We start from the raw sequence: 16,419 nt of genomic DNA on the forward strand, positions 1-16,419 counted from the left end.
TTTCTGTCCATGTGCCATTTTATGAACTTTAAAAAAATAGGAGCCAACTTTAAAAAAAAAATCTAGCCTCCCTTTCAAAGCATTTTTAAAGTACATGGGTTGTCAAAACTGGCTCGAGACATTTTGCTGTAACTCTCCTGTTCCAGTTACAAAAGTCAACCAGACTAGCTATTAAATCTTACTTCAGCCCTGGTGATGGACACTTTCTGCTGCACTTGAGGGCATCAGTCTATCATAGTTGGTGCAGGAAAGGCCGCTTGATAAACACAGCTCTAGTCATTCCTTGCCTTTAATCATCTGCTGCCTAACGGTAGGGCCAATGCTGTGCATTATAGAGATGATACTTCTGCTACTGCATCCATCACAGAGCAGAAAACATTTTCCCACACTCAAATAAGTGTTCTAACTTTCTGAGAAATAGTGATTTCCCTCTTAGCCTTACAAGTACAATTGTTGCATTTATGTTTGCTGTGTTGATTTGTATTAAGGTCATTACAGTTTTTCTTTATGCATAGTATTTCATTCCATGAAAATGTAATATGCATAAAAGAATAAAAATATATAAAACAACAATTTTTTAAATGTACAATAAAAACCATAAATCTCCAGAAAGGTAGTCCTGGTGGCAAACCCAGATTTGTTGTAAGGTCATGTGAAAGGACAGGGACGCGGGTGGCGCTGTGGGTTAAACCACAGAGCCTAGGACTTGCTGATCAGAAGGTCGGCGGTTCGAATCCCCACGACGGGGTGTGCTCCCGTTCGGTCCCAGCTCCTGCCAACCTAGCAGTTCGAAAGCACATCAAAGTGCAAGTAGATAAACAGGTACCGCTCCGGCGGGAAGGTAAACGGCATTTCTGTGCGCTGCTCTGGTTCGCCAGAAGCAGCTTAGTCATGCTGGTTACATGACCCGGAAGCTGTCTGCAGACAAACACCAGCTCCCTCGGCCCATAGAGCGAGATGAGCGCCGCAACCCCAGAGTCGGTCACGACTGGAGCTAATGGTCAGGGGTACCTTTACCTTTACCTTACATGTGAAAGGACAGTTACATATAATCACGTATGGTTAAGACTCTGGATGGGGTAACTGCAAGTGAAGTGCTTCAAAGAGTTGGGGTTTTTCCATCAGACACTAAGTCATTGCAAGCATTAGATAACAAACTTTATTTTCCATTAAAGCTATTGGGGTCCTGAACTTGCAGGAACAAGCAAACCCCCAGAAAATTAAGTGAATTGCAATGTGGGATAGATGTGTATGAGTTCTCGGGCGACCTTTACTAAAGTTATTGTGTTATTGTGCTGACTGGCCTGATAACTGCCATGCTGCATATCTGCTCCTTATTTATCGTAAAATATGAAAATGGCATTGCAAATACTGTTTATCAGCTGTCTCCTGATACTCTTGTGTAGTTTGTTAATTAATGGAATTTAATTTTCATTCTCTGCTTGGGGACATTTAGCAGAGAGACAGAGTAGATTACAGAACTCAATACATTTGTGAAACTGATAAATAGTTTCCGTTAGAAATGTTTTAATTTCTTGGCATTTAATGCCTCCAATCCTGTGCATCTCAGGTCACAAACATCATCTGACCTGGTAAATCTGTATCTAGACTGGGCGTTGGGGAGATTCTCACGATATAACATTCCTTCCTTAAAAAAAGAGAGTAAGGCTCTGATCAAACAATAAACGCCCCAGAAAAGGTTGTAATTTAGGCTTCTCCCTGACACGCCAGTTTTCTATGTGTGGGGATTTAATCTTGAGAGTCCCATTTGACCTGGTGCAATCCAGGAAGAGAATTATCACTTCATCTGCTGCTTGAGAAGTAGACCTAGTAAATAATAATAATAATAATAATAATAATAATAATAATAATAAAATTTTATTTGTACCCCGCCCATCTGGCTGGGCTTCCCCAGCCACTCTGGGCGGCTTCCAACAAAGATTAAAAATACATTAAAATGTCACACATTAAAAGCTTCCCTGAACAGGGCTGCCTTCAGATGTCTTCTAAATGTCAGGCAGTTGTTTATCTCTTTGACATCTGGTGGGAGGGAGTTCCACAGGGCGGGTGCCACGACCGAGAAGGCTCTCTGCCTGGTTCCCTGTAGCTTTGCTTCTTGCAGTGAGGGAACCGCCAGAAGGCCCTTGGAGTTGGACCTCAGTATCTGGGCAGAACAATGGGGGTGGAGAAGCTCCTTCAGGTATACTGAGCCATGGTAATGTTCCCTAGTAATTTGACTCTTCTTCCACTTGCTTGTCTGAAAATGCCCTTGGGTAACTATGAGCCCAGTTGACAGGGCAGGTGTTACAGCTCCTACCTAGATAGAGAACGTGCATCAGTTAGATTTTATGGCATTGCCAAACTTGTGACAATGCTAACTTGCCCAACAAGGTCTTATATTAAAATGTGTATATGACTGATGGAAAAGGTGCCACCAGCTCTATCATGTTTAATGTAGTGTTAACCCACATTGTTTACATGTTTATTGTTGGACAGCTGTAATCTCCCAGTTCTCAGGGCATCCTCAATGTTTGCTCGCTCTCTTAGTCCCTTGGTTTGCATGGCCTCATTTGGTCATGCTTTATCCCTCCCAAATTCTTCCATTTCATTTAAACATCTCTAACAAGTACTGCACAATTGTGCACTGTGAGTAGCAACTGCACCTGCTTGTAAAGAGGCTTCTTTTACATTTTCTATTATACTTCTCATGGTAGCTCATCCAGGGCATTTGCGTTATTGTGCATAAAGTATAAACAAGAGCACAGTGACAGTCAACTTCTGAACCAGAGGATGCGAGCAAGGAAATAGGAGCAGGGAAAAGAGAAATATAATAAGCTGTACCCACATACAAGGGCAAATTAGTAGGATTTCGATCTGGTCAATTTATTTGTGTCTTGCTTCATAAACTGAACTGGGGAAATAAGTGCATTTCCTATTCCCTGCAGTATTGATTGCTGGGGAGAAGGGAGACCCATCTCACTTATAACCTCAGCACAGTAGATTGCGGCTTACACCTCTTTACTGAATAAAACAGAGCAGGAAAGCCTACCAGCCAACCTGAAGATGGAGGTGAGATCCCCTTTAGTAACCATAGTGTTAAGCACACTCCAGTTCTTTGAACAGTGAGAAGTTCCAGGGGTGCAGCCACTCACCCAGATTTGGTTCATTTTGAAGGAAATGATGCAGGAGGCATATATTATGGCTTTGTATACTTGTTTGCATTTATTTACAAACTTTTAAACTGAGCATTGTTGTTGTTTAGTTGTTTAGTCATGTCTGACTCTTTGTGACCCCATGGACCAGAGCACGCCAGGCACTCCTGTCTTCCACTGCCTCCCACAGTTTGGTCAAGCTCATGTTGGTAACTTTGAGAACTAAACTGAGCATAGGTGGAGGCTAAGCCAGCCAAAATCTACTTCTCCCACATCATATCTCTTAGGAGACAGCCAGGAATCCAAAATGATTTCCAGAGACCTCTGACTCTGTCTGACTCCAAACACAAACTGCAGTCTCCTTTTGTTTTTGTTCACAGGTAAAGGTACCCCTTGACCATTAGGTCCAGTCGTGGACGACTCTGGGGTTGCGCACTCATCTCGCTCTATAGGCCGCGGAAGCCCCTGTTTGTCTGCAGACAGCTTCTGGGTCATGTAGCCAGCATGACTAAGCCGCTTCTGGCGAACCAGAGCAGCGCACGGAAACACCGTTTACCTTTCCGCCAGAGTGGTACCTATCTATTTACTTGCACTTTGACGTGCTTTCAAACTGCTAGGTTGGCAGGAGCAGGGACCGAGCAATGGGAACTCGGTAAGCCCTAGGCTCTGTGGTTTAGACCACAGCACCACCCACGTCCCTTTGTTCACTGAAACATCCTCATATGGGGAGGGGTAGAGATATCACCCCTCTGTCAGGTATGCTAGAGCCATTATTCCATTAGGCAGAAGGAGGCACATGCCTCAGGCAGCAGGTGTTGGTGGGCAAGGAGTGGTAGCAAGGTGTTTGAAGACATACTGTGGCTGTGTATGCATTCAACTTGCCCCAGACCTCCCTGCTGCCATGTGGAGAATGTATCCCATCACCGATGAACTAAGACTTGTCTGGCTTCTGAATGTGAGGAAACGCACCAGTTCAGGCAGCAAAATAGGCCAGCTGTTGAGAGATAAATTATCCACTCTATTCAGTTTTGATAGCAGCACATCACCTGCCACCTAACAAAGGAGATACTTGCCAGAACTCCTAAGGTAATCTTCAGCAGTTATTCCGGTTCTTCTCCTGGCCAAACTCCAGAATCATAGAATGAGAGTCCCTGAAGGTAGCTCAGTCTAAATTAAATTCTTTACTGGGAATGCTTTAATTTGATTTCACCAGTAAGATAAGTAAATGAATACCACATTGAGTTTTGTCAAATTGTGTCACTTGGAAATAATCTTTCTTGCTTTGTTTGAAGACTGCCAGTGATAAAGTGTCCACCATTAAATTAGCAGTGTTCACCAATGGTTAAAAAACATGCACTTTCTTTCCTACTGGAATTTGGAAGCTAGTCATTGGTTATTGCCACTCCTTTCCCTCTTGATTAGAGAGCAGCACTTTTTAGTACCCAGTATTTTTCCACTGAAGGTATATGGCTATAATCAAGTGACTTCTGAACCTTTTCTCTGTTTTTGATAAACTAAATGGATTCGAGTTCCTTAAATCTTTTGCTTTACATGACCCAAGGACTTGAATAATTTTGGCTACTGTAGAAATGTCTGTTAGCATTCTTGCTTTGTTATCACAGGTGGTGCAAGGTGGTTCCCAAACAGCTCCTGGATGTTTGTCCCAATATCTTAACAGTGGTTAATGGAAAGTGTTGCCAGCTAAGTGCTAACTACAGCAGGTCATTTGAGCCACATGGAAACACTATATTCAGCATCCTGTTACTGGTATGAATATCTAGGGGGTCAACTCTTCCAATGCTAAATACATACTGTATCCAGCACCATACAAAAGGCAGGAAACCCAGAACCAGCTCCATACACACTTTGAAAAGTTGGCTATGTGGACTGCATAGCCCATGCTAGTCAATATCAGGTTGGTAGACTGATAGCAGATGACCAGGATGGGCTGCAGCATTCTGATGCACATACTTTGTGAACTAGCTGTACTGACAGAGCAGATCCTGCTCCCCAAGCCACTTTCCTTGGCTCACTTCCATTTCTGGGGGAAATGGAACTGCAGGAAGGTAAGCTGTGGGAGGGGGTGGGTTCTGCTCCCCCCACTCATGTGCTCCCCTTTTCTTTGAAGAAAAATGAGCTCCGCCCCCTCCACTTTGTATGTGCTCACTGATTTGGGTTCAAATACATGGGTCTGTCATAATCATATGCAATCTGAATCAATCTCCAAATCAACTCCCTAGATATTCTCTATATGGGGTACGTGTTTGCATGAACTGTGTTCTGCCATGAAACAATTATTTGCTTTCTTACCATGCTCAGATGCCTAGGATGCCTATGACCTTCACTAGCACAAACCTGCCCATGTATGGAGATCATCAGTGGCCGTGCTCAAATTCATAGGTTAGGTGGGTGACTCCCAGCGACAGACCTTTTTTTGATGTGGCATTCGGTAGTCGAACCTGCCCTGTGGAATGCTCTCCTGCCAGATGTCAAAGAGCTAAACAACTATATAATTTTTCGTAGACATGGAGGATTATCATAATGCATTTTCCCACCTCACCTGTCTCTTAGCACTGGCATAGCTCTAGAGGAAGTATTAAGAAGCAGCTGGGCAGGTTAATAAGCATTTTGTTATTTGTCTTTTACAGCTGAAATACCAAATGGTGGAAGAAGCCATTCACATTAGTATTTTTATCTTATAAAGCTAGTAGATATATGTGTAAAAGCCTCTTAGGGGAAGTCTTATTTTAATAGCTGGTGATTTTAAAAATAAAAAAGACTGGACACTTGTGCCGAGTACCAGCTTGTTTTTAATACTGTTGTGCTGGAAAGTCATAGAAATTTTTCTTTTATGCAATATAAACTAAAGGTAATTAGTTTTTGCTGTGCAGAAAACCCCCGACAAAACTGAAATCAACTGACACTATTAGTTTGCGTCCAATAAATTTAGTGGATCTACTTGGGAGTAGAAATTTGTTGGACACAACTCCCCATGGCTTATGGGTTTATAACTCAGCCAAGTCATTGTTTTTCTAAATTCAAATCAAATCTGGTTTGAGGGAAACACATCAAAACACAGTTTCCTCAGAAACAGTAGGATCGACATGGCTTGTGGCAAATGTTCTTCCCAAGCTCACTGGATGCAGAGTAAATGGGAGTTTCTACACAACTTTTGTGTCCATTGCTGTTGTCTCAGCTTAGGGCTTCTTTCGCCTTCAGGGCTGCTATACTCATTTATTTAGAGCTGGGGCTGGCACTTGGCTGGCTGGACCTTTTCTTGGCTGATGCTTGTCTTGACAGAAGGGAACTGGAGACTGTTAGGTGGACAGCTCCTGATGCCCCATGGACCACATCTGAGCAGGACAGTCGACTTGAAATAAAGTGATGGTATGTAAAGAAAGCAAGCGTTTATTTCTAGTTATCTGAAAGAAGAATCAGTTAAAAAACAAAACAAACCAAGAGGACCACACCTAAGTTGTAGAAATAATGAACCAAGCCAACAGGTGTGCAGAAGATTTGCATTTAATAGACTGTTGAGTTTCCAGTATTGCAAGATGCCTCCTAAGGCGTTTTATGGGTGCCCGCATGGAGAGAAACTAAATAATGCACGAAGGGATCCTATATGGATTTCTGCAGCGCGATGCTCCCATTGCACCACCATGCTTTAAAAACTAGCTTTAAAATAAAATAAAATAAAAGACTAATATAAAGCTATGCCCGAACTGGTTTCAGCTTAGGTAGCAGAGCCTCCCCAAGAGAGCCTATGGAAATATCCGTCGCAACTCCCTGCCACGCGGCCGGGGGGAGGAGACTTCACGTCACGACTCCGCCCGCCCACCCCCGCCACGTATGACCCGCCCTTTCCTCGACCCCTCGGGAGGTGCGAGGGCGAGGAAACTCCGCCTACTCTCGCCCCGCGACGGACGCCCCAGCCCGCCGCGCGGCTTCCCCCAGCCGACAAAATGGCCGCGGCGGAGGTACCGCACGCCGTTCTCATTGGTTCTGCCTGCGGAACATACCACCTCCCCTCCTTTAGGGAGGGGGGGTTATGAGCTTCGAGTTAATCCCTCCCTTCTTGGTTCGGAGTAGAATGAGCGCACACAGTTTCCGGATCTCCACCGGAAGCCGGAAGTACTTCGGCGGCTAGGGATTCCCTCTTCTGTTCCGCTTTTCACTCCTCCCCTCTTCTCCCTCCGGATCTTCGCAGGTAAATCGCGACCCTTACGGGAGTTTTATCACTTAACCCTTCCTCGCGCCGTCTCGCGAGAAGAGTCGAGCTGCGTCCTCTCGCTTCATTCGAGTGGAGGGTGTGTAGGTGTGAGAGGGGAGTCCTCTGTGCGGGCGGCACCTTCCCCGCCACCGGCTCCCGGTGGGCAGGATCCCACCCCCCGCCCCGTGGATCTGAGCGATGGAGGGTGGTAGACGCTTGGCTTCTGAAATGGCAAGAGAGGGAACTGGGGCTTGTGCTCTTCTGGGAGCCACGCCTTCCCTGAGAGGGGACTCTCCTCCTCCTCCTCTTAGGTATTATGGGATGGTTTGGCTAGGGGCAGCTTCCTTCATGCTCAAAGATGTGTCCTCTTTTTACAGCAATACTTTGTAACTTCTTTGGGGGGCAGGATACTCGTGGCACTGAAATCAGATCCTAGTGTGAATCTCTGGCTCAGCTTAAAAGGGAAAGGGACGCTGCTCATTTTCATGTAGCAAATCTGATTGAATGATTGTGTGCCCCCCCCCTTTTGGCTGCTTCTGAGGTTGTGGTTAAAGAAGGGGAAAGTTAACTGTGGTACCAGAAATCCATGTGTATAAATTGAATAAATAATAAGTTATCTTTTACTTTTGAACTTTTTGCTTATCAGTTACCTTACCCCCAGGTATATGTTTCCTACTGGCATTCCAGTGAACAAACATCAACTTCCTCTATAGCTAGTATTTTTCTTGCAAATGTCATGCTGCCTCACCTGTCATTGACAACTGACCATCTATTGTCTTCCCACTCCTAAATGCAACATAGAAATGATTCCGGCAACTTTGTTAGTGCTTTTTAGGTTTTCTTGCTGATAGTTGTACAGTGGTGCCCCGCAAGACGAATGCCTCGCAAGACGAAAAACCTGCAAGACGAAAGGGTTTTCTGTCGCGGAGGCGCTTCGCAAGACGAAAACGTCTTGCGAGTCTCACCATTTTTCCCCCGCTCCCCCCTCCCCTTTTTCAAAGCCGCTAAGCTGTTAATAGCCTTGTAACAGCTTAGCCGCTAAGCCGCTAATAGTGCTAAACCGCTAATAGCGCTAATCCGCTTAGCCACCAATGGGGTTGCTTCGCAAGACGAAAAAACCGCTAGAAGAAAAGAATCGCGGAATGGATTCTTTTCGTCTTGCAAGGCACCACTGTATTTGTGTCCAGTATTGGCACACAGCAAGGATTCATGCTAATGCTTATTCACATTTTGGACTTACTGGAATGTTCTCTGTTTTTGCCACTTGCAGAGAACAGCTTTGTAGCTGTGACAACCCACGTGGATGGCCTGTAAAGACATGTGCAAAGCACAGTTTCCATTATGCTGATGTAATTGAGTCTTGCCTGCATATGTGCACACCTTTCAAGAACTGGCATACATGGGATAAACCATATAAACATGTACAAAGATACCCTGGAAAGATGTGGAGTATTTATTTGGTCCAGTCTGCTAACTAACAAATGCTTCCTGGCTGGCTCCCAGAGTTCACTAAGAGACTTGCTAAATAAGAGTGCTCACCTCTCAATCTGTCATTGAGCACATTACACATTTTACAGGCAGTTTCGTACATTACAAAGAGGGGGAAATGATCTGCTACTGAGTGTATGCTCAAGGGGGTGTACACTCAATAGCATCTTAGGTGTAGATGTAAAAATTGAATATGTCTAGTGCCCCCAGCTGCTCAAATTATGGCACTAATCTTGAAACGAAAATCGCTTTCCCTCCCACAGAAGAGCTTAATTCATTCAGTTTTGGAGGCAGGTAGGCTAACAAGGTTGACTTAAATTCTCTTGCAGATACTGATGCAGGATCCTCAGAGCCAAACCTGTGAAATGTTTTGCTTCAACAAGAGGTAGAAGAGCTACTGCCAGGTAGTAACAGCTTATGATCCTTGCCAGTTTGTTGTTTGTTCCACCTGCTGTGTGCAAATTTTGGTTTAGAAAAGGCTAAAACTATCCAGTCTTCGTATCCAGTGCTCTTGGCAAAATTCAACTGGTGCAGCATGGCATCCATTTTCTCTCCTCCCTCTGTGCTCTCCGCAACTAGGGATGTGGGGAGGCGGAGGGGATAGGAGAAGAAGCTTCATTGTGCTCACAGGAGTATGTTGTGTTGTTGGGCCCAGCATTGCATGCCACCCCTTGTGTTGAACAGAATATTTGGAAAATAAGGACCAAACTATTGTGTGACAGTGGGAAAAGAGGGGGATTATTTTGTTGCTGGTACATGGGTGGAAGAGCCAGATGGGTTCTGCCGGTGGGCACCGCTGTTTCCTCACTGCTATCATGCCTCACCCCCATTCCATCCCCCAAAGTGTGTTTATATGTGTTGGAGTGGCTGGGGCAGCTGAGCCAGATGGGCGGGGCATTGCTGCAGTACTTGCACTGACAGGGCATTCCATCAAAGTGTGATGTTGAATTCCATCCCTTGTCTTTAACGAGAGTAGATGTGGTGGGACAGCAAGGGGGAGAAACTATGTTTGAAGGATCTGATAAACTGTTGAAAAGTCAGGTGTTAATCTGGACCCATAGGACTACTGAGTTTGGTTAATCCTAGAATCAGCCACAAGAGGCACATGCAATGGGAAACTGTGGCAGTGTGACTGAGTAATCTTTGTAATACATCTTGGCTGACAAGATGATGAGAAAAGCACCACTTGGCAGTCAGCAGATGATGAAGCCCCAACATGACTGCTAGAGATGCTGAGATAGCATTACTCAGACACAGATTATGCTTTCCCTTGGAAAACACCGAGTAAAGAAAAGAAATGGAAAAAGTTGTTCCCACCTCTGATCAGAACAAAAAACAAAGAGTAAGGTGGACTCACTCACTTAACTGAGGAAGGAAAAAGAACCACCAGATCCTTTGATATTAACAGACACTGGTAGCTAGGAACTGTTGAGAAACTTGGAATGAGTTAAAATAATTTATTAATTTCACTCTTAATTTGGCAGTGTGGAGTGACTATAGGTTGATTGGGTGGAATTCAACATCACTCTCATCCAGCTGTACCATCTGCGCAAACATTGCAGTTTACTAAATGGAACAATCCTCCCCTTGCTCACTGTTTTGGAGTTCTCCCAACTGGGGCAGAGAGTGGAGGAAAGCCAGAAGTCCTTGTGTCTTTCTTCTATGGGGCTGTTAGATGAATTCAGCTGCCTAGAGAGTTTTTTTTTGCGTTGAGTGACTAATAAATCAAATTAACAACAACAAGATACAGTGGTACCTCGGGTTACAGATGCTTCAGGTTACAGACTCCACTAACCCAGAAATATTACCTCGGGTTAAGAACTTTGCTTCAGAATGAGAACAGAAATCGTGAGGCGGCAGCAGCAGTGGGAGGCCCCAATTAGCTAAAGTGGTACCTCAGGTTAAGAACACTTTCAGGTTAAGAATGGACCTCCAGAACGAATTAAGTTCTTAACCCGAGGTACCACTGTAATATGAAGTAATTCTGTGTAAAGTATTTGAGATGATAATTGTTTTATTCCCTGCCCTTGTATTGAGTTTTGTGCCTCCACTTAATTTGTTTCCATTGCAATCCAGAGTTGGTTGCTGATTTGGCCTTACTTAACAGGGGGTGATTTCAAATCCTCATTTTCAGACGAGATTGTTTTTGTATACCCCTTATGTATACCCAGTTGGCTTCTGTGCTCCACAGGAAAGAGCCTCCTGCAGATGTTATCTCAGCATCAAGCCCATTCTTTATAATATAAGAATTGGACCTTTAGTGTGGCAAGAGCTGCCCTTTGGAGCTCACTTCTGTTAAATATAAGACAATTGTCTTTTTGGTACCTTCAGAAGACCTTTTCTTTTTTGACCAGCTTTTAAGTGTAGATCTTCATCCAACTCTGTATTTGTGCTGGATGTGAAATTGTTTTTAGATATGCAAGTTGTCTTGAGATAGAATCTTAGTTTTGTTATTGATGTTTTTTTACTGTGAAATCACTTTGAGATATTTTATGGGAAGTGATTCATAAGCAGAATCAAATAAATACTTTTAAGCAGACAAGAGCAGTATCTGAATCAGGCCTTGTGCCAACAATTGTGCACTGACTGTTGCTAAATGAGCAGGAAGTATGGAGAGAGAGCTTGCCTCATTGTTCCAAAACAAACGCGAGCCGTTTTTAGACCAGATATTCAAACAAAGGGAGAGTGAGCTACAGGACTGTTGTGAGTTTCTCAGATACAAATGATATAATATTGTATATACAAATAGTTCATGTGTACACACACACACACTGTTTTTCTTGATACTGGGTAAGGCAGCATGCTTCTGAATCGGGTGGTTTCTTATGCTTGCTGTTTCCTAATTTTGCATGCTTTCACACATAGAACTTTTCAGTTATTGGGCTGCCTGAGTGTATCTGACACCTAAAGTGATGCAGGGACCTTGCAGATTTCCATGCAGACCCTGCTACTTCAAACTGTGGGCTGGGGATTAGCAGGATGAGGATGGATTACAGAGTTTAAACACAGGGTTATTGTGCAAAGGAACACACTATGTACAAAATGACAATGTCTTAACTGACAAGTGCATGCAGAAAGTGCAACATGCATTGGGACTTCCCTTCCCTACTAAATCTGGAAGAAAAATATCATGCATTATTGGGCTAACATTCACATGTGGCAGGTATACTCTTAAATCCAACTTGCCAAAATGAGGGAGGGAGGAATGAGTATGATCATGGTGTGCCACTGTGCATTGGTTTTGCCTTATGTGGAAACACAGCTTCTATAAACTAACAATGAAAATGATAGAGTCACCCTGCAGTCATATAAACAGTACATGGGTGGTAACGACCTTTATTACCAACACATGAAAGGATTGGAATGCCTAGCATGGGATATAAAACCTGCTAATCACTTGTGCTTTCTCTTTTGACTCAGAGGTATTAATGAGCCTCCTAAATGATGATGGCATTCAGAGACAAGACTGTGGATGAGCTGAAGGAGCTGCAGGACAATTCAGAGGAGATTGAACGCTTGGCACTGGAGTCTAATGAGGTTAGAATACATTAGAATGCATCAGAAGGATTGGACTGGAATGGGGGGGGGGGTTAAGGGGAGCCACCTTTCCCTAACAATGCCCTGTCTTTATCAGGTTCAGGATGTCCAGTTGGAAAGGGAGATGGCTTTGGCCACAAATCGCAGTCTGGCAGAGCGGAACCTGAAGTTTCAGGAACCCCTAGAAACAGGACGTGCAAACCTCTCAGACAAATATCAAGAACTGCAGAAGCTGGTCGAGCAATGCCAGGAGCAAAAGGCAAAACTGGGTAACGTTTCAGATCTCCTCAGTCCAGGATGGGGCATCAGTTAGGCTCCCCCCCCCCCGCCCCCATAACCAGATTTACTTCTTGTGATTCCTCTTCTGTGCTGGGATGTGTGGAGGCGAACCCTAGGGTTAGCCACTCCTGATCTGGAAAAGGCTCCTGTTTTTTGACACCTCTCCCATTGCAAATGTGGATGGTCATCAAGGAGGGATGGTCATTTATGAGAAAATATTTTGGTTCCCTCTTTTCTGAGCCTTCTAGCTGCCTGAACAGACTGATGGTGTGCACCATAGTTTCAATGCTATTTGTGCCTGGATAACCATAGAAAGCTCTGTGCTTGTGTATAGGCAACAGAGACCTCTGTTCTTCTTTATCTCCCCAACCTTCCTCTCCGTTGTGGCTGGATAGTTGTGTGGTGGCAGCTCTGAAAGCAATGGGAGCTGTGCCTTCAGAGGTGGCACTCTTCATGTATATCTGCTTGTGCAGAGTCAGGAACTGACATTGTCACTGAGATGGAGGGAAGGAGACGTGCTTGTTTTGCATGGCATTTTTAATCACCCTTCTTTATTCTTTCCCCATCCCAGAGAAATTCTCAGCAGCGATGCAGCCTGGCACCCTGTTAAATCTTCTGGAGGTAGAAGGGCAGAAAATCGAAGAAGAATCTGAGGTTAGCCTATGATTTAAACTCAGGAGGAAACAAGACTCATGTCTGATAAAGTTTGTTAATACTGGTGATCTATTCTGAGCTCACCTCTCTCCAGGCTGACCCTCATACACCCAGACTGTCGGCCAGGACTGTGTCACCTCTCCTTTCTCACATCCTAAATTCAAGCCAGCGTGAGAATCGTCTCATAATGCAGTTCACGTGTTTTGTTTTAATGAGCTTGTTTTGTTTGCTAGAGTGGGTGGCCAGTCAGCAGCATGGGCCCCATAAACCACACAAGCGTCAAGAGTTTATGGCACTCCAGTGCGGTGGCAAAAGAGCCAAGGAACCTGACTGTGGCTTAGTGTCCGGCCTGCCCTTGTGTTTGGCTCTCTCTCTGTATTTTACCTTCCTGCTTCCCAGGATGGTAGACTAGATGCAAAACTGTGCCAAGGAACTGAGGGCTCCAAATGCACTTGAGGGGCACTGTTTCATATGTGGACTTGTGGGAACTTGGTCACCATTGTTCTAGAGCAATGGACAAGTTGCCTGAGAGGATCCAGTTTCTCTCGCCACCCCCACCCCCTGCCCAGTCTTTTTCACTGGGAGTAGTCATTGGGAGATGGAATGTGCATGCTGTGATGAAGAACGCAGCAGAGAACCTTGTTCCTTACTGCAAATGAAAGCCCTGGTTTAATTGTCTTTTTACATTGCAGATGATGGCTGAAAAGTTCCTGGAGGGCGAAGTGCCTCTGGAGACATTCCTGGAGCAGTTTTCCTCCATGAGGAAGTTGTCCCATCTACGGCGGGTGAAAGTGGAGAAGCTTCAGGAAGTGTTGAGGAAGTCTCAGTCTTCCCAAGAGCCAGCCAGAAGCTCTGCGTTCAACCACCAGCATCCTTCCACGATGCCTTCTGGGCCTGCAAACCAGCAGCCACAGAATAGCCTGGCTGGGGGACTACCCTATCCTTTACCTTACAGTCTATCCCCTTGCATGCCCACCGGCCCTTCAGCTCACGGAGCTCTCCAGCCAGCTTCTTTTCCAGGAGCACCTGTTATGGTGGGACATGTCACCTCCTCTCAGCCAAGTAGCCAACCCCCGTTTCCGAATAGATCACCTTCGGGTCCTGGGTACCCACCTGTCTCATCTAGCAGTTCATTACCCCAGCCTCAGGTAGGAGACCCATCTGCATCCTCTGGGTACTCTTGGTCTCCCTCCAGAGCACCCCCTTCTGGACCAGGATACCCTCAGCCCCCCGTTAGGGCCCTATCTACAGGACCAGGATACCCACAGTCTCCATTTTTTCCACCAGCGGGAAGGCCCCAGTGCCCTTATCCTACCCAGCCTCCAGTGCCTAGCTACCCCATCCCTTCCCAGCCTCCATATCCCACAGGTCCAAGCCCACCATTTGGGTATCCTCCACCACCGCCCCTGCCCCCTCAGGGCCCTTCTTGGCCAGGATACTAGTCCCCGTTCCCAGACAGTATTCTTTTTCATAGCAGCCTGATGAATTGATTTTTGCTAGCTACTGAAGCCCAAGATGAAAACTTGGGTGCATCCTCTTGAGAGACATACTTCCGTAAGCATTATATTGATGGCATGTGTGGTTTGATGCTGTAAGAGTTGGAAAGGAACGGCTGTGTGGGATGGTTCCATTTCCTGAGTATCAGCAGGCAATGACTGTTGGCAGCCTTCAGTGGCCAGCTGTACTGACTAAGCAGTCCGTCCAAGCCATAGTATAAAATACAAATCTAGGCTCAGACACTTAGCTGACGTATACTGGCATTGTTCCAAGTAAGCCGCTTACTGGCTGCAGCTTGGATCTGGTCCTGTGCGTGTGTTGGTGTGCTCATGACTGTGTGTGTTGTTTTCTACTTTACTACATTAGAGTATCTATAATACATAAATAAAATGAATTCTGCTCACTTTATAATTTCCACAAAACTCGTGATGGAGATATCAGGTCAGCATTTCTGATGAGAAGAGCATGTTTTCCAGAAGAGGAATGAATGAATGTATGATTTCTCCTGGCACCAAGAAAATGTACTATGTACTAGACAGTAGATAGAAAGCACAGCCCAGCTAACACAAATGGAGAATGAAAAGCTCCCTCACCTAGCCTCAGCTGCAGTCAAATGTTCCTCAGTCGGTCTGTGGTGGCCGTTCCCATAGAGGTTAGCTAATTTGCATGTTCCTTTCCTCCAGTGTGTTTTCATCATGGCTTATTTGTCTTTATCCTCCCTTCTGAGGGTAAGCAGTGGGTGTATTAGTTGTACTAATAATTAGTATGTGGAAGGTGTGAGCTAGAGGATCTTGGAACGGTTCGTTGAACAATAAGACAGCAAGTTTGACTTTTCTAGAAAGTCAAATCGCTCTGCATTTTTATACATGGGAATAATGGACAAAATGCTATTGTTCCTCTTTCCATTGTTGATTGTAGTTTGCTTCACTGAAGCGTGTAGGCCTCTGTGGCTGCCCTTTTTCTTCAGTAACCTCTTGGGGTAAAAGAGGACTTTGATAATGAAAGCCTCTCCCTCCTTTGTTTGTTGTCCCACTTCAGTTGACAAGAAGAAACACTGGCTCCCAACTGAGGGGCTCTAATGTTGATCAAAATAGCTTTGCTAAGCACTTTATCTTTTTGCTTGCCCGTAATTTATTTTTAAAAAATAGACTACTAATAGATTTGACCCAGTAGAACGCGCCTGGAATTTGATGGAAGCAGTTCCATATCTGTGATTAATTATGGTAATAAAACTTGGATGAATTGCACAGAAGCTTATGATTATGACTCTTGGAAATGGAGTTGTGGTGATTGATATCTGATATTGATGCTTCTTTTTTGCTTGCTAAACATCTTCCCTTTGACTTCTAGTTTGTGTCAATAAGGCCTTTCACCTTTCATCTCACAGAGTCATATGTTTCCTTGTCGTATCTGACTGTTCCTTGTGTCTGTGCCCTACTTAAGAGATCCATTTGTGCATCTTTCTTCCCCATGGACTAATAAACTTTGCCCTTCTCAACATCCTTCAACACCATGTTTCCTCTATCTTGTCCACTGCAATTTCTACCATCCATTTGCCCTTTCCTTATTGATGCATTTAGTGTTGTTCTGTTTCGGTATACT

General features: G+C 44.7%; 1 protein-coding gene across 2 annotated transcripts; it reads left to right on the forward strand.

Annotated features, from left to right (window-relative positions):
* The first annotated feature begins 7,149 nt into the window (after positions 1 to 7,149).
* Positions 7,150 to 16,325, forward strand: VPS37C (VPS37C subunit of ESCRT-I). 2 transcript variants are annotated; one of them, XM_028737464.2, is made up of 6 exons: positions 7,150 to 7,359; positions 9,180 to 9,254; positions 12,271 to 12,387; positions 12,485 to 12,656; positions 13,238 to 13,320; positions 14,013 to 16,325. In XM_028737464.2, the coding sequence occupies exons 3-6, from the start codon at positions 12,292 to 12,294 to the stop codon at positions 14,760 to 14,762; spliced, it is 1,101 nt and encodes a 366-aa protein (XP_028593297.1). In that variant the 5' UTR covers positions 7,150 to 7,359; positions 9,180 to 9,254; positions 12,271 to 12,291; the 3' UTR covers positions 14,763 to 16,325. The 2 variants fall into 2 exon arrangements, with proteins under 2 accessions (XP_028593297.1, XP_028593307.1); XM_028737474.2 differs by lacking the exon at positions 7,150 to 7,359 and adding an exon at positions 7,431 to 7,673.
* Positions 16,326 to 16,419: the final 94 nt, after the last annotated feature.

The sequence above is a fragment of the Podarcis muralis genome, chromosome 1 (genome assembly GCF_964188315.1).
Source record: "Podarcis muralis chromosome 1, rPodMur119.hap1.1, whole genome shotgun sequence".
NCBI lineage: Eukaryota > Metazoa > Chordata > Lepidosauria > Squamata > Lacertidae > Podarcis > Podarcis muralis.